The 26,013-nt window shown below is 40.3% G+C and overlaps 1 protein-coding gene across 6 annotated transcripts in view; it reads left to right on the top strand.

Annotated features, from left to right (window-relative positions):
* Positions 1-26,013, top strand: part of CTDP1 (CTD phosphatase subunit 1) — a 191,491-nt gene that overhangs the window by 144,793 nt on the left and 20,685 nt on the right. Inside the window, exon 13 of one of the 6 annotated variants that reach the window (XM_030552592.1) lies at positions 10,541-10,924. The exons of the other annotated variants lie outside the window; for them this stretch is intronic. Within the exon in view, the coding sequence (XP_030408452.1) occupies positions 10,541-10,565 (25 nt within the window). The 3' untranslated portion in view covers positions 10,566-10,924. Of the gene's footprint in view, positions 1-10,540; positions 10,925-26,013 lie in introns of those variants that run through there. 6 annotated transcript variants of the gene reach the window in all.

The raw sequence follows: 26,013 nt of genomic DNA, 5'->3' as shown, positions 1-26,013 counted from the left end.
AGCAAGTGACCCGTGCCTCACGCTGCAGAGGAAGGCAAAAAAACCCCAGGGCTTCTGCCAATCTGCCCTGGAGGAAAATTCCTTCCCAACCCCAAATATGGCGATCAGTTAAACCCTGAGTATGTGGGCAAGACTCACCAGCCAGACACCCAGGGAAGAATTCTCTGTAGTAACTCAGATCCCACCCCATCTAACATCCCATCACAAGCCATTGGGCATATTTACCGCTAGTAGTCAAAGACGAATTAATTGCCAAAATTAGGCTATCCCATTATACCGTCCCCTCCATAAACTTACCAAGCTTAGTCTTGAAGCCAAATATGTCTTTTGCTCCCACTACTCCCCTTGAAAGGCTGTTCCAGAACTTCACTCCTCTGATGGTTAGAAATCTTCATCTAATTTCAAGTCTAAACTTCCTGATAGCCAGTTTATATCCATTTTTTCTTGTGTCCACATTGATACTGAGCTTAAATAATTCCTCTCCCTCCCTGGTATTTATTCCTCTGATATATTTATAAAAAGCAATCATATCTCCCCTTAGCCTTCTTTTGGTTTTAAGGGATTATGGGGTGTTTAGGCTTTAGTATATTTTGGATTAAATTTAGATTTCCTTTTAAACAGGTTTATTTTTTAAAAGAAAACTTATTTTATTTTTTCAAAAATATTAATTTTTATCCACCTTAATTCAGTTTCCAAATCCTGAGGAATAACAATCATATGAGAGTTTCTGTTGAATTTGTATGGTAGCAGCTTATACTAGACTATGGCAATATGATGCCATCTCTAGTTTTTCAATCACACAATGAAACTATACTTCATTCACCAATTTTAGTAGCATTTATACAGAGTTTTATATCTAGCAGGTTTTATAGAAGTTTTTTATCTATATTTACAAACATTAGGTCACTTTCATCGTACCCTTGAGGTAGTAAGTATTATCCCTGTTTTACAGATGAGGAGACTGAGATAAAGTGAAAACTGCGAGGAGTCCTTGTGGCACCTTAGACTAACAAATTTATTTGGGCATAAGCTTTCATGGACTAGAACCCAATTCATCAGATGCACGGAGTGGAAAATACATGAAAAGATGTGAGTTCCCTTACCAAGTGTGAGGTCAGTCTAATGAGACAATTCAATTGACAGCACGATACCAAGCGAGGAAAAAAAACTTTTGAAGTGGTAATGAGTGGCCCATATCAGACAGTTGACAAGAAGGTGTGAGTAACAGTAGGGGGAAATTAGTATTGGGGAAATTACGTTTAGGTTTTGTAATGACCCAACCATTCCCAGTCTTTATTCAGGCCTAATCTGATGGTGTCCAGTTTGCAAATTAATTCCAGTTCTGCAGTTTCATGTTGGAGTCTGGTTTTGAAGTTTTTTTTGTTGAAGAATTGCCACTTTTAGGTCTGTTTGAGTGACCAGGAAGATTGAAGTGTTCTACTGGTTTTTGAATGTTATGATTCTTAATGTCAGATTTGTGTCAATTTATTCTTTTGGGTAGAGACTGTCCGCTTTGGCCTATATACTTGGTAGGTGGGGCATTTCTAGCACATGATGGCATATATCACATTGGTAGATGTGCAGGTGAACGAGCCCCTGATGGTGTGGCTGATGTGGTTAGTTCCTATGATAGTGTCTCTTGAATAAATATGTGAACAGAGTTGGCACCGGGGTTTGTTGTTTGTTGGTGTCATAAACAGATAGCTAAGGGTTAATGTCTCTTTCACCTGAAGCACCTGACCAGAGGACCAATCAGGAAACCGGATTTTTTTCAACTCTGGGTGGAGGGAAGTTTGTGTCTGAGTCTTTTTTTTCTGTCTGCCTGCTTTCTCTGAGCTTTGGAGAAGTAGTTCTGTTTTCTAATCTTCTGTTTCTAAGTGTAAGGACAAAGAGATCAGATAGTAAGTTATATGGTTTCTTTTCTTTGGTATTTGCATGAATATAAGTGCTGGAGTGCTTTGATTTGTATTCTTTTTGAATAAGGCTGTTTATTCAATATTCTTTTAAGCAATCGACCCTGTGTTGTGTCACCTTAATACAGAGAGACCATTTGTATGTATTTTTTCTTTCTTTTTATATAAAGCTTTCTTTTAAGACCTGTTGGAGTTTTTCTTTACTTCAGGGAAATTGAGTCTGTACTCACCAGGGAATTGGGGGGAGGAAGAAATCAGGGGAAATCTGTGTGCGTTGGATTTGCTAGCCTGATTTTGCATTCCCTCTGGGGAATAGGAAAGTCCTTTTTGTTTCCAGGACTGGGAACGGAGAGGGGGAGTCACTCTGTTTGGATTCACAGAGCTTGTGTCTGTGTATCTCTCCAGGAGCACCTGGAGGGGGGAAGGGAAAAAGAATTATTTCCCTTTGTTGTGAGACTCAAGGGATTTGGGTCTTGGGGTCCCCAGGGAAGGGTTTTCAGGGGGACCAGAGTGCCCCAAAACACTCTAATTTTTTGGGTGGTGGCAGCAAGTACCAGGTCCAAGCTGGTAACTAAGCTTGGAGGTTTTCATGCTAACCCCCATATTTTGGACGCTAAGGTCCAAATCTGGGACTAAGGTTATGACAGTTGGTCACTCGATAACAGACCATTTCTGTAAGTTAGTACTGTCTTCCTAAGTAATTGACAGCTATCACGGTTTTAAAATAGTGTTTGTTGTCAATGTGCTTCAGAGATGATTCACTGCAGTATTCCATTTCATTTTTAAATGATTAATGATTTTACCTCTCGGATTATTTACTTAAATTGAGGGAGATGTTGTGATACATGGTAACATCTATATAATTCAGTGTGTACTTGACTTAGTTTTATACATAAGCATTGAGTTCATCGTATCAGGCAATTCCATACTTTGAAGCTATTTCTCTATCGATATAGTGACCTAAATTTTCAGGCCATTACTACAGATATGTCTATTACACAACGAATTGCAAATATAGATGGTAGTTTATTAGCCTACTGGCTATTGATTGTGCTTGCTTGTTCTCATACAGAATATAAAACTCACTAATGGCTCCGTATAAATGAATAGCCATGAGTGACAGAGAGTCATTGAGCCTCGTCCACGCCTCTCATTTTATAGTAAAGTGTGTGGACAAATGATAGCAACTGGACCTGCATTCTCATAATAAGTTATTGATACACTGCCATATGTGGTTTTATGTATATGCGGTTGTTTGCTGTGTATATGCTGTATAATTGAAAAGTAGTGGATGCTGATCTTCATACTTGAGTAGATGCAAGGACATTCTAATGGAATCCAATAATCCCACAACCCTAACATGTCACAAAAGTGGATTCTATAGTTTCGTAATATCAAATAGATGGTATTTGTTACAATTTTTGGAGATACAGTAGAGACAGTATTATCTACTTGTTAGAAGGGCTGGGAGTCTTTGGTTTGTATTCCCAGCTCAGCCACTGACTTGGTGTGTAACCTGTGTGCTGCAGTTTATCTGTCTGGAAATAGGGAAAATGCTGCTTTACCTCAGAGTACCAAAGCTTAATTTTTTGTAAAGTGCTTTGAAATCCTTAAATGAAGGAACCTAGGGCAGTACTCGTGTATGATGAGCCCCTTCTCTACATGTTTTAAAACAGTCAAGGACTATTTTTTAACCAGTCAGACAGAACAATTACCAAAGTAATGGAAATTTATGCAAATCAACTTAAGGTATGTTGATGGGGTTGGGGGGGAATATTACGTTGGCAATTGAGCTGTAGTGATTTTCCATGTAAAGCAGATCAGTTTTCTTTACCTCTCAAGATAGTATAACCATTTCAAAGCATAAACCCATTGAAGTGGTGATACATTTTAGCTTTTCTCTGAAAAATTTATTTTAACATTTTTATGCAATTATGTTTAATTGTATATTTTACGTGAGAGTGTTTTATTGTCTCTTTGGGTTATTCACATAAATTACTGCTGCTTCTAATAGAAGATTCCCTAAGATAAAAGACAAGTCATTGACAGATATAATTTAGTAAAACTCAAGTAATTTAGAAGTCAGCTCTACTTAAAGTAACTTTTGGCAAGGATGCTGATCTGGGAAAGCAAGAGATGTTGGTTTTAGTAAAAAGAGATTATTTAGTTTTGATTCTCACTTTAGACAGTCAAAATCAAGTTACACGTATTTATACATGGATGGGCTATAAGTAGATGGAATGTGCAGTTTTCTTCTGCAGCTTCTGGATAAGAAGGATAGAGTAGCAGAGACTCAACCCATGCACCATCACTGTTACCAAGAGGTATTAGTTATGAAAGGATGGGACAGAGAATGGTACATCATTTTTAATGCAGACACTAGCCAAAGGCTGAGAAGAAAGATACAGCTCCCAAGCCGTGTCCAGGGACATTTTCCTGGTAGGAATCACAAAAACCTCTCCTTTTCGCAGCAGCTGGTGAGAGGGCACAGAGAGCATTTCTTACCAAAGCATAACCTCTGGGCAGGGGCTTCCTCCTACCTGTAAATAAGCCTTTGGCTAGAAGGTTTAGTCACATGGCTACTGAATGTCTGGATTTAAAATAATTCAAATCTTGTGTTTGTATGCAAATGAGGGAGTGTGTGTTGGTGAGAGGGAGAGTTTGCTGAGATAAATTTGAAAAGTTTAAGGTACTGATAGATTTTAAGAGTATTTGTAAAATAGAGGGAGAGGAAATACAAGAGGAATGGTAGAAAGCATAATATAAAAAGAGATAAAGGACTGAGGAGAGAGAGAAATTGGACACTAATGACAGCAAAAGGAGAGAGATCCACTAAGGAGCTTGTCATCCTGGTGTTGGGAACATGTAATTATATGTGGTTGTACAACATCTACTTAGCATGATGACGCCACTGTCCTGATTGGGGCTTCTGATTGCTGCTGTAATACAAATATTGTAAGATCAGTGCAAGCCTTTTGGGAGGAAAAAATTGTCACCAGTTTGACAGTTCATTCTGTTCTCCTCTAATTGAAGAAAGCGGGGATTCTGAAATGTATTCTTCCACTGAATACCGTAATATTGTTCATGTAATATAGTGCCTTCATTCAGAGACCATCTCTCTCTATTCTTTTTTTATTTATATTACTTTTAAAAGCCCTGTAATTCAGTAGACTTCCTATTATGTGGAAACACTGTTCTGAGTAAAGTGCCATAGCATCTTTCTAAACATAAAAATGTTGAATGAATAATTTCCGTGGACTCGATGAGGCTTTTATTTTATTTATTTTTTATTTTTTAATTTTCTGCCTTAAGTATTGTCTGACATCTTCCTTACAGCAACAGGCTTCAGTGCTGTCAAAATTGTTTCAATTACCTGAGAGGTAAATATTTTTAAAGGCAGTTCATAAAAACCCTTACATGCCAGTTCAATTTTTAAAGGGTGCTGTCAACCTTACGATGCTATCAGAATGATGTGCCTTAAAAATGTAATTCCTACCATGTATGGAAGTCAGAATTATCCCTGATATTTGTCTTGAGCAAACTGGGATGGGATAAGATATGAAGAAAACAAAAAAACATGATTTCTTAGGCATCCTGACATAAAGCTGTGTTGTACACCTGCAGAAATTTGTTTTGAAATTAACTGTCTCCATGATAAAAGATCTTTTTTGCTGATATTGTGGTCTCTCATGTATGCCACCTGTAAGGTCCTGTGGAAGGAGCAATGTTTGTAGCCAATGCCATGCTGCAGCACTGAAAACTAAATGCTGGCTCCTGGTGTGAGAATGTTCATATTTCACAACAGGCAGTCTTTTCGTTTTGTCTTTCTAAAAACAAAGAATCAGTAATGAGTGATTGGCATGGGCCTGACAGGAGCAATAGTGCTATTTTGGGCAAAGACAGCAGTCTTACCATGAAGAACCACCATTTGTTTTTATAGGTTGCATGAAATACATATTTTCACTTCAAATATATTTTATAAATGTCTTTCAAATGCTCTGTCTGGTGCATACAGAATAGTACATAAGACTGAAATATACATGTGAAGCTAAATTTTAGGAAAAATAGTGTATTTGAATAGTATGATAAATTGTATGTCATATACTGCATAGTAACAGGGATTGAGTTAAGCATGTGCATGCAACTTTAACTTTGGCATTTCTTGACCATTGAGTGCTTTACTGTGCAACATTTACATTCTTGTAGTGTAGTTTTTGTTTAAATAATTTTCTTTGATTTCTAAAATAAATTTAGATAAGACAGATTTAACAATAACCAATATTGATGGCTATTAGCATTAGTGTTTCTCTAACATGTGCAAGCCACTGTAGCTATATAGTGTGTGCAGGATTCAAGGAGGGAAGTAAATATATGGGCACATATTGCAGGTTTTTGTCCATTAAAAATGATGCAATGTTTTTGAGAGCAGTATTTCAATGTATAGTTGGCAAATACTGAAAAATCGATAACATAACTGATGTGTAATAGTGGAAAAAAGAATACCCGTCACTAGAGGGGGGCAAAGACTAAGATGGAATACACCAATTCAGAAACAGAAATATACTCTGCTCCATGAGTGTCTTTGTTCTTCTGTTACATCATGTTTACAGAGACAACACTTAATGTTGGTCAATGAAAACATTAAGACAGCATTGCAGATGCAAAGCTGCAAAACAGTCAGAGCTGCTTTTATATAGAAAGAAGAGTGTACCTCAAAACAACTGAGAAGTAGAGGCATGTGCAGTATTAGTAATCTGAGACAACATTTTTCTTTTTATTTTCAGTTAATTTCAGAAGCAATAATTTAAAAATATTAAACTCAACCTATGTGCAGTTCTTCTCCAGTAAAACCCAAGAGTCCTGTCTTTATGTAATTCCATAGCCAAATAATTCCTGTCTGGGAATGGAATTGAGAATTTTCAGTACTTACTAATTTGCCTCTTACAACCCAGGAACTTAATGAGAGGGTTTTTGACTCTTTTTTAGACTTAAGTTAGTAGAGAAAACAGAAAGAAATAGACATGCTTTGCTAGGAATTTTCCATCTGGATGCTTCTCATGTCTGCATTTTATGGATTTTCTACTTCACATATCCGAGTTATAAAGCATATCACCAGACCGATTTAAAAACAGCCAACATTTTAAACCAAGAATTCTGACGTCCATCTAGACAGGTGCATGCTAAGACCACTATGAAAGGTGCAAGTGCATGACTGATGGTGTGACTCATCAGTATCTGTGCCATCACAGTAAAACCATAAGAAAATAAGCAGCTGTGATGGGAAGACGGGCATTGATTCTCAAAAGCTTTTATTGCTTGTCCACAGGGATAATATTTGTGTATGTTATACCCAAAACATAATTCATTGGCATCTGATTTCAGTCAGAATAATGGTGGTGTGCCAGCATAAATGCATGTGAGATCCAGTGTTTCAAGTACTGGCACCATTTGGTATGAAACAAAATGAAAATCAGTTGTTTTTGTATTCCAGGGTCCGTAGCCATCTCAGCACCACAACAGGTTGAGAATTTTCACATAACTCTCTGGGCCCTGCTCATGCTTTGTGGTTGAAACTGAAAGCAGTATGTTCAGTGCACCCTAGATTTTGAGGGAGGGTTCTGTATGTATTTTAGAAAGGTGTGAGCTTGTTCTATTATCAGATAAAACTTTTCAATTTCTTATAGAAATTGTTCCTTTATCCATACTTTTTCTGCATGAAATCATGAATAGGATTTTTTTTCTTTTCCTTCTTCAGAATTGTAACCTGACTTATTAAACAGACACGCAAGTTTTGTGGATAAAATTCACTACCTTACAGTAAATCCTGCAAAAAATCCTTCCAAAGAAAAAATGCTTACAAACCTAAAATATCCTGCAGCCTTTTCTCTCCAGTTTTCTTCCTGATACAATATTTCTCCTGTCTAGCAGATGTTAATTCAAGCACTAGAACTGGGCAGAGAAACATAATTTTTCAAGTATATGTGTCATTGGGTGCTCCACTGCAGGATTTGTGCCCAACTGCGCACCTTCAACCAAAGACTGTAAAAGTGTCATTGGGTTCGCACCTGCACAGAGGAGTGCCTCATGCTCCCATGAAGGCATATAAGGAAGCACAGACCTGCCACTACTCAGTTCCGCTCAAGACCGTGCATTTTTGGTATCTGCTTTTCTCAGCTTCCCACTTTTTCTCACTTCTTGTGAATCTTTTATTCTCTGGACTTTTTTATTTCATTTTTTATTTTTTCTTAATTTCAGCACATTTGTGGTGAAGGGGGATTTCCCTTTCTCCCTTCTGTACTACTTATTTAGTGCTTCAGCACTTCCTTGGGGTGTGCAGAAAACCCTGGTTTTCAGGCCTTTCCAAATCTACCACAGGTCTTTTACCCATAGCACAGGGTACTCTAGCTTCCGGTGTCTCAGAGACACCCATGTTCCATCAATGTGTAAAGTCTGCACAGGGTTCAAAGGAAGATCTCAGCCTCTATTATTTTATGTTGAAGCTTCTCTAAATGGAATGCTGTCTGTTTTTGGTGGATTCTGCTTCCCTCCTCCCATACATCAGCCTCAATATCTCAGGCTGCTCGAGCCACAGGAGCAGCTCCAGAGATAAAGATATCAAAGAAAAAGCCTCTCTGTCAAGAAAGGGGGTAGTTCACCCCATATATGAGACTCCCTTGAGACCTCACATCCCACAAAGGGTACCAGTGAAGTTCTGGCTGATATCAATACAAAGGTGTTAGCACCACCTAAGAAAACCTCACTCATAGAAGTCTTCTCCTAGGCAATGCAGAGAAGCTCCTGCCTCAGTACCGCTCAACACCTCTCAGTACTTAGATGCACCCAAGGTTTCTTCACGAGCTCTAGTACCATTGTCTTCACAACATCAGTGCTCTGAACTCAGAAATGTTGTCCTGTTGGCTTCTCCAGTACTGCATGCAGTGTCTCCACCGTGGTACTGACGTAGGATCCAACTTCACACTACCATAGTCCTCCACAACCCCCCAGATTTGTTTCCCCAGAGGACCTCCTCATATTAGAGGAACCAGAGTCCCCTCTCCTAAGGGCCCTTTTGTAGAGCTCATTTCTCTTGTACCACTTTAACAGCTGCAGCCTGAACCCTCCCACATTAGGCCAAGATCAGACACACAGCCCTTGGTACAGGCACGGATACCTGAGGCTCCCCATTTTAATCTGTGGGATGACACATTCTGAGACTGAGGACTCCAAACGGGGCTCTGTTTAGGTAGTATAGCCCCTCTAGTTTTTACCATGAGGAGGCCAGCAGACGTCCTACGCACCTAGGTTACGAATACTTGTGGGGACTCTTTCCCTATCCACCACTTCAGTGGGCTTAATGGAACACTGGAGGTCATTGTGGTAAACGATTTTAGAGGATATCAGCTAAAATGAGGCACCAACACTTACCAGTTCCATCCCACTCAAAGGAAAATCAGATAATCTGCCAGTTCCATATGCTGCCTCAGAACTAGAGGAGACCTCCTTCCCCTCTGCTGCGGAGTCTCTGGCTTCTAGGTTGGGAAAGAACTAAGTGGCAATGGGTCCGTGCCTCCTTACATGCCCTTATATGGGAGCACAGCTGCTCTACACAAGTACGGACCCCCAGGTATTCTTTAGAGTCTCTGGTTGAGAGTGACCAGACACTTGCGTATCCTGTGGTGGAGCATCCATAGGGACAAAACATCTCGAACTCAAGTTACCGTGCAGCTAAGTAACTTCTCCTTCCATTTCATGGAGGATTTTGAGATTTGTTTTCATTCCAATATTCATCTGAAATTTTCTGACCCACCTGCAAGCACCTTTGGCCGTAAGGATAATCAAATGGCTTTAAGAAAAACCCAGAAACTCATCCTTACTCCCTGGAGAATTACCTGAAGTGTGATAAGTGTTTTAGAGATGGATAAGTTTAATATAATTAGAAATCTTGGTGAGTAAATTTAATAGAAATCTTGGTGATTTGTATTGTTCCTTGGTATAGCCCCAACACTGGTCTGTGTTATCTGCTTACAAGATTATTAGTTTGTTCATTTGGTTTATGAGCAGTACATGCCTACAGAACCGGCTCCAGGGTTTTTGCTGCCCCATGTAACCAAAAAAGAAAAAAAAAGCCACGGTCAGCTCTCCCGCCGCCGCTCCAGTCTTCGGCAGCAATTCAGCGGCTGGTTCTTCCTTCTAACAGGGAGTGAGGGACGTGCCGTCCCTCTCCTTTGGCCGCTCCAAGCACCTGCTTGCTGGGCTGGTGCCTAGAGCCGGCCCTTTGTGCCTAGAGCATTTATATCTACACTTGATTGATATAACTGTTGATTTTATACTTATGAGGGTCTGGGTGAATTAATAAACTGTTGATTGGCTAAGAATAACAATGTCCTGATCAGAGAAATACTGTGCAAGTTAACAGTAGGCCTAAAAAGAATCAAGTGTTAATTACAGCCTCAGTGTTGCCTTGTAGATTGGTTCAGTCTTTTTATAAATCTTCAAGAAGTTCAAATACTAATACTCCTAATATTTGTAGGTGTTTTTAAATTTGTATGAATAGAGTCTGAAACATTCTGTATTTAATAACGTTATTCTTTTTCTCAATGTTAACCTCAATTCTGCTTGATTTACAGGTCATACTACAATTTTTGTAACTAGCAGTACTTGCAGATTGAATTGGGAGTCTTAAAGTTCATTCTGCTTCTCTGGATTTCTGTTTCATGCATCCACTATCACCAGCAATGAGGAGTCTGTTGCTATTTGAATGATGAAGTAGAGTAGACTACAGCTTGCTATTGCATAACTCTAATGGCACCACAGTGGCAGTGGAATAACCTTATCAGTACATTTAAGCAGACACAAATTGGAACATGCTAACTGATTATCGACACACAGGGGTTTTTTGTTTCGTTGGGGGAGGTTTTTTTGTTTTTTGTTTTCACAATTTTCTTTTCTGACTTTTATCACTCTACAAGATGGTTCTCTATAAGGGAGATTAGTGTGAAACAGCATATTTGATATTTCACAAATACGAGCTGCAAGTTATCAATGAGGAGCACAAAGAATAATGTTATGTATTGTTTTTACAAAGAGTTTTGTTGTACAGTTTAATAAGGAGACATGCCTTTGGCTACATGTATTTAATATCAATGCCGAGAGCTCTGGAGCATGTTGTATTTCATAAGGAATAAAGGCTATAGTAGATGACCAAAAATAATGGGTGATGTGAACCAGTATGTTACCAGGTCAGTGAATTTTTAGATTAAGGAGTACAAAGAAAGATTTGGGTAAAAGATCTACAGCGGAATTTAGGGATCTACAGCGGAATTTAGGGATCTGAGGGAAACTATCAACATAGTTTTCAGTTTCCATTAAAATGAGCAAACTGATATGAAGGCTATGAGAAATATCCTGCTATTTGCCTTATGATGATTTACCTAGGCATCCTTGCTTCCAGTGAGGTTGGATGGTTTTGTGCAGTTTGTATTCTGGTTAGCACTTAAGGTTTTTCAAATGAAATTTATGGGATCTAAATGTCTCTTGAGAGCAGGGAGGCATTTAAAGTACAGTAACAGCTATTTTAAAAAGCTTTTAATCCTACATTTATACCTATATTAAGCCATAATACTGTAATGAGGACAACATTGGTAGTCAGTGCAATACAAAAAGGAGACAAGTGGTTCAGAAGCACAGCTAGCCTATTATTGCTCTCTAGTTTCCCTAATGAACTCTCCAAGTGCTCTTTGGCCATTCATAATTACTGAAGTGCATTAGTCCTTACCACTGCATGACTTTAATGGCTGTTAGAAACCAATGTGAACAAACACTTAAAATGTCTGCGTAACCTTGTGTTGAAAAAATACTGACAGAAGAGAGGTAACACTCCTCCAGTAATTTAGATGATTAAAAAACAGAACATGAAGACAGACAGGTCATCCACAAGAATAATTTATGTGAATAATTTACAATTTATATTTGTTTGTGTGGTTAAATTCAAAGTAGGTTCTTCCTCTGAGAGGTTGTATGTGTGATCATTGTTTTTTCCTCATATTTTTCCTTAAACTGTGGTTTACTTGATTTATGATGGACAAGTAAAATGTTTTTCAGTCAAATCAGTGTAATATGTGACTGTATTTTATTAAATTATATTAGCAACATCAGCATGCCAAGAAGAGATTGATACAAATATACATAATTAAATACATACTCTATCATTTCCATCTCTTGATATCTGTGAGAGAAAACAAGTCAAACTTCATAGAAAAGAAAAGTGTGTTTTGGAAGAACACTGTGTGTGTATATATAGCATTTAATGGTATAGGAGTCTGTTACTCAAAGAAAAAAATTACACATTGCCTGTCACTAGCTAGCTAAGAGTTAAACAACTGGCAGAGCCCTTTCACCGTTTTTATTTATGGTTTCCTTATTCTTGATGCAAGCCTTGATACAACATTCATCTGTCTCGCCCATGTTAATCCAACAACCTGGCCCAAAATGCTAAACATTGAAGTATAACACTTGCTCTCTCAGGAGATGACTACCCGCATTGGTGTCATCTCATCTGCTAATCAGCTAATTTTACTAGACTTTCTAAAACCTATTGAAAGCACCCAGATGTACTTTTAAGATTTATGGATGTAAAGTTCAATAGAAGTGCTAATTTATAATTAAACCTAGCCTAGATCAGTTCTGAAGGCAACTGTCTTTAGATACTAACTTTAGATACCATTATTTTTTATCACCATTTACCCAAGAAAAATGTAATTTCTCCTTTGTCCATACTTCCATTTTCATTGTTTTTCTCCTCTTCCATCCCAAAACACATGACATCAAGCCCATGTCACTGCATGAAGGTGAGATTTTGATAGGATGATGATTCATATTATATCTAAGAAACCTCAAACAATTTGTAATTAGAAAAAAATCCAAACTGGTGTGTCTGGAAATGATTCTGCCTTTTCTAAAGATAGATAGGTCATGGGCTGTATGCTCTAAGGCAGGGATTGACAACCTTTCAGAAGTGATGTGCCAAGTCTTCATTTAGTCACTCTAATTTAAGGTTTTGCGTGCCAGTAATACATTGCAACGTTTTTAGAAGGTCTCTTTCTATAAGGCTATAATATATAACTAAACTATTGTTGCATGTAAAGTAAATAAGGTTTTTAAAATGTTTAAGAAGCTTCATTTAAAATTAAATTAAAATGCAGAGCCCCCTGGACCGGTGGCCAGGACCCAGGCAGTGTGAGTGCCACTGAAAATCGGCTCGCGTGCACCTTCGGTACGTGTGCCATAGGTTGCCTACCCTTGCTCTAAGGGATACATAACACACCTGCTGGGTTCTTCTCCAATTTCTGAGAGAAACGATCTGTCAATTGAGTTTTATATCAAATAGCAGATCCTAATATAAGTGTATTCCCAAACTCTTAAAATCGTACCTATGTAGAAAGAGAGCACACGTTTCCCCTATCTGGATCCCTGGCTAATCAAGAACAGCATTTTGGAGAGGATTGAACGCTGTTAATGCCACCATCAGTTTGCTGGTATTCCCCAAAGTCTCATCTTGTCCCCCTGCAAGAGTTCAGGGCTTGGTTTGTGTGGTCTGCAGTATTTACAACGACACTGAGCTATTTTCACACTTTGTTCTTTTGGGTAAGGGATCTCTTTTTAAAAACCATCTCTCAGTGAATAAATATGCTTGAAATGTCTTGTGTTTTATGGGTTTTTTCCCCAAACACTTTATATATTTGCAATTGAACCTCAGTAACGTACTGATAGCAATGTCAAAGTAATTCAGAAAACAATAAAACATAAGAAATGTAATTTAAGAACTTGACAGAGTGCTTTGAACAATCTATAAAACAGCTTCAATTCCCCAGCACATGAGTTAAGTAATTATCCTACATATGCTTGTTGACATGTAAATGTCTAATTTATAAAGCAGCTTAAGCATAGCCACAAAAGTGAGGAAAGAAATACAAATTCCACATCTGTAGACTCAGACAACAAATCCTTATCTAAACTATGTAGATAGTCCTTTCATGTATCTCCCTTTTTTCTTTAGTTTTTCAGGCAAGAGCAATTTAACATTATATTTTCTTTGAATGTGATGCTTTCTTCTCAGTAATCATCTGCAGTTTAGCAAGGAACAACGCTGATACAATAATGCCCTCTGACATGAATTTTACATGTGGATGTAATCTGACGTGGATCTAAAAACCACTAGTTTCTTCCTCACTTTTGTTTTTGCTGTATTGAGATGTACTTTGAAGGTTTTTCCCTAGGTATTTCAAATTACTTTTACACTTCCAGATTGCTCCCTTGATTATCTTAGAGAGGTGGTAAAGTTATAATTACAGTTTGGCAAAGTATAGAAATGGCAAAGCACAGCCATGCATATAATTTTGAGGCGGTATGGAAAATTTCTGTTTGTGGAGTGGAATGGGGACTTAAATTTTTGTTCTAACATAAGTGCCACTAATTAACTGGAAAGGATTCAACTTCTCATTTTTCTGGTTGCCAGAATAGGAATGTTGCAGTATTTAAGATTTTTTTTAAAAAACATTAGTTCTGTGGTACAGCAAAAGCAGTATCTTTAACTCCTGAGATGTTTTTATTTGAATAAGTGTGAAATTTATTCATTCAAATTTGAATGAACACATGTGTGACCCTGTTCAGTTTATGTATGCTGCATGAAAGTGGCCATGCACAACCAAGTAGTCATGATGGTAAAACTGGATTCAATAATGAATTAAATAACAAGCTGTGATTGATTCCAAGATTGCATTACTCATTGTTCACAAGCACTCCGGAAAATTATAGACTTGGCACGTTAGAGAAATAGAAGTAATAACTATTAGCCTCATTTGAATACAGAGGCCTTTGGCATTGTTTGTTTTAAAGCAACTCAATGGACATGAAGTAGCATATGCTGTCATAAACAGATAGCTAAGGGTTAATGTCTCTTTCACCTGAAGCACCTGACCAGAGGACCAATCAGGAAACCGGATTTTTTCAACTTTGGGTGGAGGGAATTTTGTGTCTGAGGTCTTTGTCTGTCTGCCTGCTTTCTCTGAGCTTTGGAGAAGTAGTTTCTGCTTTCTAATCTTCTGTTTCTAAGTGTAAAGACAAAGAGATCAGATAGTAAGTTATATGGTTTCTTTTCTTTGGTATTTGCATGAATATAAGTGCTGGAGTGCTTTGATTTGTATTCTTTTTGAATAAGGCTGTTTATTCATATTTCTTTTAAGCAATTAACCCTGTATTTGTCACCTTAATACAGAGAGACCATTTGTATGTTTGTTTGTTTGTTTTTAATATATAAAGCTTTCTTTTTAAAACCTGTTGAAGTTTTTTTTTTTTTTACTGAGAAATTTCAGGGAAATTGAGTCTGTACTCACCAGGGAATTGGTGGGAGGAAGAAATCAGGGGGAGATCTGTGTGTGTTGGATTTGCTAGCCTTATTTTGCATTCCCTCTGGGTGAAGAGGAAAGTGCTTTTGTTTCCAGGACTGGGAACGGAGAGGGGGAGTCACTCTGTTTGGATTCACAGAGCTTGTGTCTGTGTATCTCTCCAGGAGCACCTGGAGGGGGGGGAAGGGAAAAAGGATTATTTCCCTTTGTTGTGAGACTCAAGGGATTTGGGTCTTGGGGTCCCCAGGGAAGGTTTTTTCAGGGAGACCAGAGTGCCCCAAAACACTCTAATTTTTTGGGTGGTGGCAGCAAGTACCAGGTCCAAGCTGGTAACTAAGCTGGAGGTTTTCATGCTAACCCCCATATTTTGGACGCTAAGGTCCAAATCTGGGACTAAAGTTATGACATGGTGTGCAGTGGTGAGATAGAATCCAGAAGCCAGTAAGATTATTATATTTTTCTTTTCTCTGCTAGGGGCTTTTTAGCAGAGAGAAACTGTTTGGTTTTAAAAGGGAACCAGAGAGAATTTTTTTTTCTGCTCTCTCTGGCAAGTTTCTGGCTTGCATATTAAGCAAGGAGCCATTAAGCTGTGACAAAAGAGTCTTTTGTGACACAATAGCACTCCCATTAGGAGGCAAATACCAGCACTATATACATGCAAATAAAGTGGTTTTTCTGGTTTACTTAACATTGAAAAGATTAGCTAAAGAAAAAAAAGGGAAAAGGCACTGTTGCTAGGCAGACCCCAGGAGGCAACAGAGCCTGCAGTTCAGAAGATAAACACCGGAGGGCACCCCAACACAAAAAAACAGGAACCATGCCTACCACAAAAAAATGGAAGCCAAAGAACAAATCAAAGAAGCTGAACACAGGCGAGAACTGGAAAAAAGACTACAAGACATGGAGCTGAGGGAAAGAGAAAAAGAGGCTACTCACAGGAGAGAGTTGGAACTCCTAAGAGAAACCCACCGACAGGCCATGGAATTAGAAAAGGCTAAGCAAAACACAGCCAACCTTAGCAACCCTGCGCCAATGATTGTTCCACAGCACAGAAAATTTCCCACCTACAAGGCAGGTGATGACACCGAGGCCTTCTTGGAAAATTTTGAAAGAGCCTGTCTTGGGTACAGCATCCCTGAAGACCAGTACATGGTAGAATTGAGGCCACAGCTCAGTGGACCTTTAGCAGAGGTGGCAGATGAAATGCCTAAAGAGAACATGAATGACTATAAACTTTTTCAAACCAAGGCCAGATACAGGATGGGGATAATCCCGGATCATGCCCGTTGGCGTTTCAGAACCCAAAAGTGGAAACCAGATGTGTCATTTCCCAAACACGCCTACTACGTTGGGAAAAATTATGAGGCCTGGATATCAGGACACAATGTTAAAACCTTGGAAGAACTGCACCTCCTCATACAAATGGAGCAGTTCTTGGATGGTGTTCCTGAGGACATCACACGGTACAAAAATCTCGCTGAGGCGGGGGAGATTGGAGCCAGATGGATGGAAGTAGCAGAAAGCAAGAAAGCTACGGTCAAGGGGAACGAATACCCCAGGGGGCACACCGACCATAAACCTTACAACCGAGGACAGCCAAAGACCCCACATACAACCCAAGTCAAGCCACAGACGCCCTATTCTTCCACCTCACCAGTCTCCAGTAACTCACCTCGGCCCACTGACCCATCAGATGGAAGATGCTTTAAGTGTAATGAACTGGGACATATCAAGGCCAACTGTCCCAAGAACACCATGCGAGTGCAATTCATTACACCACCATCACACCAAAGATCCCCAGGCCCGGATGCCTCTCAAATACCCTTGGAGCGAAGGGAAAATTTGAGAGTGGGTGGAAAGAAGGTTACTGCATGGAGAGACACGGGGGCACAAGTGTCAGCTATCCACCAGTCCTTCGTAGACCCCAAATTCATCAACCCAAAGGCCAAAGTTACAATTTACCCCTTCATGTCACAAGCTGTAGACTTGCCTACAGCTCAACTGCCTGTCCAGTACAAAGGCTGGTCAGGAATGTGGACTTTTGCAGTCTATGACAATTATCCTATCCCCATGCTACTGGGGGAAGACTTGGCCAACCAGGTGAAGCGGGCCAAGAGAGTGGGAATGGTTACACTTAGCCAAACCAGGCAAGCTTCCAGACCCATTCCTGTTCCTGAGCCGTCCACAGAGGCCCCGTCTGTGTTACCTGAGACCCAGACAGAGGTAGTGGACCCGGATTCCATGCCTACCACTGAAACAGCCACAGCACCTCCAGTCCCAGGCCCGGAACTGGAACAGCAACCAGCACCAGCAAGTGCAACCACATCTTCAAACTCAACGCCAGAGGGCGCCAGCGAGCCAGAACTGGCAGAAGCACAAGGCAGCCATACCCAAAAGGCTCAGCCAGAGCCTGAAATACCCTCAGGTGCACCAGCGGAGAGCGGTTCACCAGCAACGGAAACAACCCCATCACCTACATTGCTTCCAGAGGGACCAACCCCAAGTCCACAGTCTGAGGAAGAACTGGTGACCCCAGCCTCAAGAGAACAGTTCCAGACTGAGCAGGAAGCAGATGACAGCCTTCAGAAAGCTTGGGCGGCGGCACGGAGCACCCCACCGCCTCTCAGCTCTTCTAATCGATCCCGGTTTGTTATAGACCAAGAACTTTTATACAAGGAGATTCTTTCTGGTGGACACCGGGAAGAATGGCAGCCGCAAAAACAGTTGGTGGTTCCAACTAAGTACTGGGGGAAGCTCTTAAGCTTAGCCCATGATCATCCCAGTGGCCATGCTGGGGTGAACAGAATCAAGGACCGGTTGGGGAAGTCCTTCCATTGGGAGGGGATGGGCAAGGATGTTGCCAAGTATGTCCGGTCTTGTGAGGTATGCCAAAGAGTGGGTAAGCCTCAAGACCAGGTCAAGGCCCCTCTCCAGCCACTCCCCATAATTGAGGTCCCATTTCAGCGAGTAGCTGTGGATATTCTGGGTCCTTTCCCAAAAAAGACACCCAGAGGAAAGCAGTACGTACTGACTTTAGTGGACTTTGCTACCCGATGGCCGGAAGCAGTAGCTCTAGGCAACACCAGGGCTAACACTGTGTGCCTGGCCCTAACAGACATCTTTGCCAGGGTAGGTTGGCCCTCCGACATCCTTACAGATTCAGGGTCTTATTTCCTGGCAGGGACCATGGAAAAACTGTGGGAAATGCATGGGGTGAATCACTTGGTTGCCACCCCATACCACTATCAAACCAATGGCCTGGTGGAAAGGTTCAATGGAACTTTGGGGGCCATGATACGAAAATTCATCAACGAATTCTCCAATAATTGGGACCTAGTGTTGCAGCAGTTGCTGTTTGCCTACAGGGCTGTACCACATCCCAGTTTAGGGTTTTCACCATTTGAACTTGTGTATGGTCACGAGATTAAGGGGCCATTACAGTTGGTGAAGCAGCAATGGGAGGGGTTTACGCCTTCTCCAGGAACTAACATTCTGGACTTTGTAAGCAACCTACAAAGCACCCTCCGACACTCTTTAGCCCTTGCTAGAGAGAACCTAAAGAATGCTCAGGAAGAGCAAAAGGCCTGGTATGATAGACATGCCAGAGAACGTTCCTTCAAGGTAGGAGACCAGGTTATGGTCTTGAAGGCGCAACAGGCCCATAAGATGGAAGCATCATGGGAAGGGCCATTCACGGTCCAAGAGCGCCTGGGAACTGTGAACTACCTCATAGCATTTCCCAATTCCTCACTAAAACCTAGAGTTTACCATGTTAATTCTCTCAAGCCCTTCTATTCCAGAGACTTACAGGTTTGTCAGTTTACAGTCCAGGGAGATGATGCTGAGTGGCCTGACGGTGTCTACTACGACGGGAAAAAAGACGGTGGGGTGGAAGAGGTGAACCTCTCAACCATCCTGGAACGTCTGCAGCGGCGACAAATCAAGGAGCTGTGCACTAGCTTCGCCCCATTGTTCTCAGCCACCCCAGGACGGACTGAACGGGCATACCACTCCATTGGCACAGGTAATGCTCATCCAATTAGAACCCCAACCTACCGGGTGTCTCCTCATGCCCAGTCTGCTATAGAACGGGAGATCCAGAACATGCTACAGATGGGTATAATCCGCCCATCTACCAGTGCATGGGCATCTCCAGTGGTTCTGGTACCCAAACCAGATGGGGAAATACGCTTTTGCGTGGACTACCGTAAGCTAAATGCGGTAACTCGTCCGGACTACTATCCAATGCCACGCACCGATGAGCTATTGGAGAAGTTGGGACGTGCCCAGTTCATCTCTACAATAGACTTAACCAAGGGGTACTGGCAAGTACCGCTAGATGAACCTGCCAAGGAGAGGTCAGCATTCGTCACCCATGCGGGGGTGTATGAATTCAATGTCCTTCCTTTCGGCCTTCGAAATGCACCCGCCATCTTCCAGAGGCTGGTGGATGGTCTACTAGCTGGACTGGGAGAATTTGCAGTTGCCTACCTCGATGATGTGGCCATTTTTTCAGACTCCTGGCCCGAACACCTACTACACCTGGAAAAGGTCTTTGAGCGCATCAGGCAGGCCGGACTAACTGTTAAGGCCAAAAAGTGTCAAATAGGCCAAAACAGAGTGACTTACCTGGGGCACCAGGTGGGTCGAGGAACCATAAACCCCCTACAGGCCAAGGTGGATGCTATCCAAAAGTGGCCTGTCCCACGGTCCAAGAAGCAGGTCCAATCCTTCTTAGGCTTGGCCGGATACTACAGGCGATTTGTACCACATGGTGGCAGCGGTGTCATAACTTTAGTCCCAGATTTGGACCTTAGCGTCCAAAATATGGGGGTTAGCATGAAAACCTCCAAGCTTAGTTACCAGCTTGGACCTGGTACTTGCTGCCACCACCCAAAAAATTAGAGTGTTTTGCGGCACTCTGGTCCCCCTGAAAAAACCTTCCCTGGGGACCCCAAGACCCAAATCCTTTGAGTCTCACAACAAAGGGAAATAATCCTTTTTCCCTTCCCCCCCTCCAGGTGCTCCTGGAGAGATACACAGACACAAGCTCTGTGAATCCAAACAGAGTGACTCCCCCTCTCCGTTCCCAGTCCTGGAAACAAAAGCACTTTCCTCTTCACCCAGAGGGAATGCAAAATCAGGCTAGCAAATCCAACACACACAGATCTCCCCCTGATTTCTTCCTCCCACCAATTCCCTGGTGAGTACAGACTCAATTTCCCTGAAATTTCCCAGTAAAAAAAAAAACTTCAACAGGTTTTAAAAAGAAAGCTTTATATATTAAAAAACAAACAAACAAACATACAAATGGTCTCTCTGTATTAAGGTGACAAATACAGGGTTAATTGCTTAAAAGAAATATGAATAAACAGCCTTATTCAAAAAGAATACAAATCAAAGCACTCCAGCACTTATATTCATGCAAATACCAAAGAAAAGAAACCATATAACTTACTATCTGATCTCTTTGTCTTTACACTTAGAAACAGAAGATTAGAAAGCAGAAACTACTTCTCCAAAGCTCAGAGAAAGCAGGCAGGCAGACAAAGACCTCAGACACAAAATTCCCTCCACCCAAAGTTGAACAAATCCAGTTTCCTGATTGGTCCTCTGGTCAGGTGCTTCAGGTGAAAGAGACATTAACCCTTAGCTATCTGTTTATGACATATGCATTCTGCATACTGGGATGGGATGGTTGAGCAAAAACAGAGCTTTCCAGTCTATCAGAGATGAGAATATTTCTGGAATAAAAAAATTAGAAACACGAGCTTTCAGAAAAGGAGTATTGGCTTGACTTCACATTCCTAACTGTGACAGATTGAATCAACAGACTAATGCTGATCATATTTGATGTAGAGCAGAATTAATTTGAGGGAATTATACAAAAACATGAACCTTTCTCTGTGAAGGCTAGGTTCAGCTGATTTCTCTAGCCAGACACTTAATATTCAAAGGCAATGGTCTTTTTGCTAGAGCAAAGAGCAGGCCGCCTTTGAGCATGGAAGACTGGCTTAGAAATAAGATGATGTGGTGGTGGTGGTGGTGGAACATAACTGTCTGTGCACATGTGTGTACACTTTCAAAAGTACACTCAAGTTGCAGGAGAAGAGGAAGTCCCATCCTCCCTCAACCCCAGCTGCGCCTCAACTCCCCCGACACCCAGAGGTGGGGCTCAGAGGGTGGAGGTTCAAGTTCGGGAGTCCAGTGGGGGGGTCTGGGTGCAGGGATGGAGGTCCAGATGCAGGGTGGATAGGGCTCAGCAGGATTGAGGGTCCAGGTGCAGCAGGGCAGCTCATCAGTGGTGTCTGGGTGCAGGGCATGAGACTCAGCAGTGTGGAGGTTCAGATGGGAGGGCATTCTGGGTGTAGGGGGAGTTGAGGGTCAGCAGGGGTCTGGGTACGGGCGGGGTCCAGATGCACAGGGGTTGGGTAGACTGTGTACCGTGACCCCATACCCTACGGCTGAGGAGTGATAGGGGTAAGGTGATTGCTCAGCTGAATATGTGTGGAACTAGGGGAGATTTCTGGGGGTGTGTTGGAGCAAGCCCCATCCGCTTCTTGCAGGAGAAGAGGAAGTCCCATCCTCCTTCAACCCCAGCCAACCAGGACTAGCAGCTGAGCCCTGTGCAGGGTAGGGGCCACTGGCCAAGACTGCTGTGTTTTTTATCTGCACTGCTGGGGAAGGGCACGTGACTACTTTTGCAGCTTCCATTTGCTTTTCTGTCAGAAAGTCATTTTTGTGCAGGGAAGTAAAGAAATCTGTAGGGAACATGAATTCTACACATGCACATTGGTGCAGAATTCCGCCATGAATAATCTGTGGAGGGAAAGGTGCTGGGGGGAGAAGTGGATATACGACTGAAAAGCACTGGAGACTGGCAAAGTATCATTTTCCAGTTTCACATATGTCGAACTCTCCACCATGCATTTTTTTAATTAAATCCACAAATTTGTTGTTTAGCTAATTAGTGGCCCTTATTTCTGATCTCCATAGCTACCATAGTCAAATGCATTTTAAGATAAATTATCTATCTGGTCATTAATATCCCTTATCAATTTTCTCTCTCAGAATGCACTCAGTATTTAAATGATAGGAGCAAAAACCACTGTGAGATTACAGCAGAGCTGAATTCTTAACGTTATTTTGCAGATCTTAGACCTTAACACTGAAGTCTTATTATTTTAGTTTTTCGTAGAGGAAGCTGGGTTTTTTTAAGTTTATTGCTTTGCTATTATTATGTATACTTGCAGACTTGAAATTATAAAATGGTGTAAGTAAAGATAAAATAAGCAAATTTAAAGATTGTACATTACGTTTTAAATGTATACATTATATTACATTTGAATCTCCAGTGTAAATATGATTAGAAATAATCACAAGACATTATTCTTTGTCATCTGACAATCAGGAAGTGCTCTTTCACACATGTTAGTTTGAGTGGTGAAATTCTCATACCAAAAGGTTTAAGATAAAGTTAAAAGCATGAGATTCTGGTCTGTACCTCAAAGAGGTGCTGCACAGAACTTGCAGCCCCGGGGAGGAAGTGAGGCTATGGTAACTTTAAACCCCCTTCGCTCACCTCTGATTGTGAGCTGCTTTGGGGGCTGGAGAGGCCCCCCCGCCGCTGAACTTCAACAACCCTGAGTACTTGTCCAAGTTATGGCAGTGTTTCTAGTGCGGGGGATCGGCAGCCTTTCAGAAGTGGTGTGCCGAGTCTTCATTTAGTCACTCTAATTTAAGGTTTTGTGTGCCATTAATACATTTTAACTTTTTTAGAAGGTCTCTTTCTATAAGGCTATAATATATAACTAAACTATTGTATGTAAACTAAATAAGGTTTTTAAAATGTTTAAGAAGCTTCATTTAAAATTAAATTAAAATGCGGAGCTCCCCGGACCAATGGACTGGACCTAGGCAGTGTGAGTGCCACTGAAAATCAGCTTGCGTGCCATGTTCGGCATGCGTGCCATAGGTTGCCTACCCCTGCTCTAGTGAATATCCATAGTCCTGTGGTCTGCAGTCCTGCAAGATTTGAAAGGGATTCCCTGAGTGTCTTTTGCAGTTCTGGGAAAATCTTCAGCCAAATGTGGTGCTTTTCTACCTGGCTTAAAGGGACTAGAGCAAGGATGAGGCTCTCCTCCATATTCACAGGCATGTGTCAGTGGTGTGACTGCATATTAACTTTCAAGGACATTAGACAGAGGGCAAAAAGTTGGAAACCCAGGAAGTATAGAGGTATGGTTGCACTACCATTGCTCCATAATTACTAGGTTCATAATCAGCTCTTTTCAGAGAGAACAAGAGGAAGACTATAAAACATACATTAGGCTATGCTAATACACAGAGGCTTGCCTACACTATGGGAATCATCTGTTGCTAAAAACGGGTATTAGCAGTGGGTGCAGCAGAACTAGTGCTGGGAACTGTTTAGCTGCAGTATAGACAAGGACAGTGCGTGTTTGGTGTCTTCAAAAACCATGCTCTGCCTTTGTCTACATTTGCACCTAAGTTTGTGTTCAGCAATGGTTCAACTGCATCAGTAGCCGACACCTGTTAACAAGTAATATTTGTGGAGCAGATATGGTTAGAGAGAGAATTTTGTTCAAATAAGGAATGCCAGTTGTAGTTTTTAAAGGAGAGATGAGCAGGGTGGTTGCTGTGTATTTTTTGTCTGAATATTGTGCCATTTAAGGACATTAGTTCAAATAAAAACAGCTTGCTCAGCACAGGAGCAGGTGTGTGCACAGATAAAGTGAATAGATCTTTGTGTATATTTGTCTAAAATAGGATTGAGAGATTACATGCCCAAATGCATCCCTGCATTTCCATTATGAAAAGGTCAGATGAACAATGTGGAGTTCACTGTATTGGAAAGGAATATCTAATTTTGTGGGTTTGTTTTTGTTTTTTTTACAAAGTAATACCAAGTGTTTATATTGTGGTCGAAAACCAACCATTCTTGCATTTTCCTTTTAAAGGAGTATTGTCCACTTCAGAATGGTATGTTGTAAACACTTCATTAATGTTAATATCATTGATTATTGCAAAAAGTAAATGGAAAGCAGCGGTTAGTAACAAGTAAAAACTTTTCTAAAATTTTCCTACTAATAATCAGTGGTAGCAGAAATATGTCGAATTTTAAAGATGTAGTTTACTTTGTATAGCTCTGCTCTTTTCTTCCTTCCAATTTCTTGGTGTTGAAGTGTTGGCTTTTTTCAGAGATGACAGATAAATATTTAATTGTTTAAAAATAACTGTTTACACTGAGTTTATTTTTTTAATTCTGGAAACACGTTGATTGTAGGCACAAAAGCATATGTTTGCAAAATGGAAAGTTGGGCCAAATTTATGGACTATTCCTGTAAGTACAATGCATTCATTTATGAACTTTGCTTACATCTTCTGTTTTTATGAACCAGAGAACTAACTTATTAAAGTAACTTAATTGCTGACTGAAAATGCTTAGTTCAAATTACTTATTTTAGAATTTATATTAACATAATACTGTTTATTAAAGTCATACATTACAAACCTTTCAGCATTCATAGATTTTTTTTTTAATGTTAAAGTAGTGCACACGTCTAAGATTTCTTAATTTCAAAGCAAGCATATTGGCTGTAACCATTTTAAGTGTAGCTATCTGAGAGAGTTTATTTCCTCACATTTGGCTGTCCTGCTACTTAAAAACAGATACACTATCAGTCAATTAAAATTAGTGTGTTTCTACCAGGACTTTTTCTCTAAAATTCATTAAAATTAAAAACATGCAGAGCAGTAAGAGACTTAATAGCAAAGATCTAACTGCAGGATTAGTTTTCGGGATGCTTGATAATATATAGGGTTGAAGGACTCGACTTCTATCAAAGTGTTGGTAAACATTGATTTAACTTTGCCATAAACAAATCAATGAAAAATAGTTCCATTGATGATGATTGAAAGTTACAGATGGGCAAAATAAGAAAAATGCTGCTTGAGAATCTTTTAGAGTTTGATTTAAGGATATTTACTTTGCATATTTTGACATGTGATATTGATAATTTAACTTTTTTTAATCTCAATCTCTAGTGTCATTAAATAGTTATTGTCTGATACACCCCCGCCCCATAATTATACACAACTGAAATTTCTAATGGTGTAAAAAAAAATTCTTAAAAACCATTTTTTGCAAATGTGAAACTTTAAATTCATAAGTTGAAATAACTGCTTAAAAATAAACATCAATATTATTCATTGATATTTATTAAAATAAATCAAATTCTGCCAGGCCTAGTGGTATACAAGAAATATTCTGTGTGTGTTTTTCTTGAATATTGTTCTCCAGTCCTGTAGGAATTGTTAGTTAAGCTTATGAGAAAAAATGTGACAAGTTCAGAGTTTTTTCTTTTTATTAAATGGTACCGTGCCTTTGTGGACATTGTTGTAGATTATCGGCTAAAATTGCATTAAATATCCATGAAAGGTTGTGTCACTTATCTTATGTAAAGAAAATATAATTGAAAACTTCAGCATATCTGGTTGGTAGCTAATTATGTAATCTGTCCTTAAAAAAAAAAAAAATTTTTTTTTTTAAAAACCTAATACCTAGAACATGTACAGTCAACATCCCTTTCAAGCCTCTGTGCTTCATTAGTTTTAATCCAATTAGCCAAATGTTGAGCTGTGGGGGACATGTACTATGATACAAAATAATGTTT

This window comes from Gopherus evgoodei, chromosome 2 (assembly GCF_007399415.2).
Source record: "Gopherus evgoodei ecotype Sinaloan lineage chromosome 2, rGopEvg1_v1.p, whole genome shotgun sequence".
NCBI lineage: Eukaryota > Metazoa > Chordata > Testudines > Testudinidae > Gopherus > Gopherus evgoodei.
The sequence above is the reverse complement of the archived record's forward strand: the minus strand, read 5'-3'. Positions and strand labels throughout refer to the sequence as shown.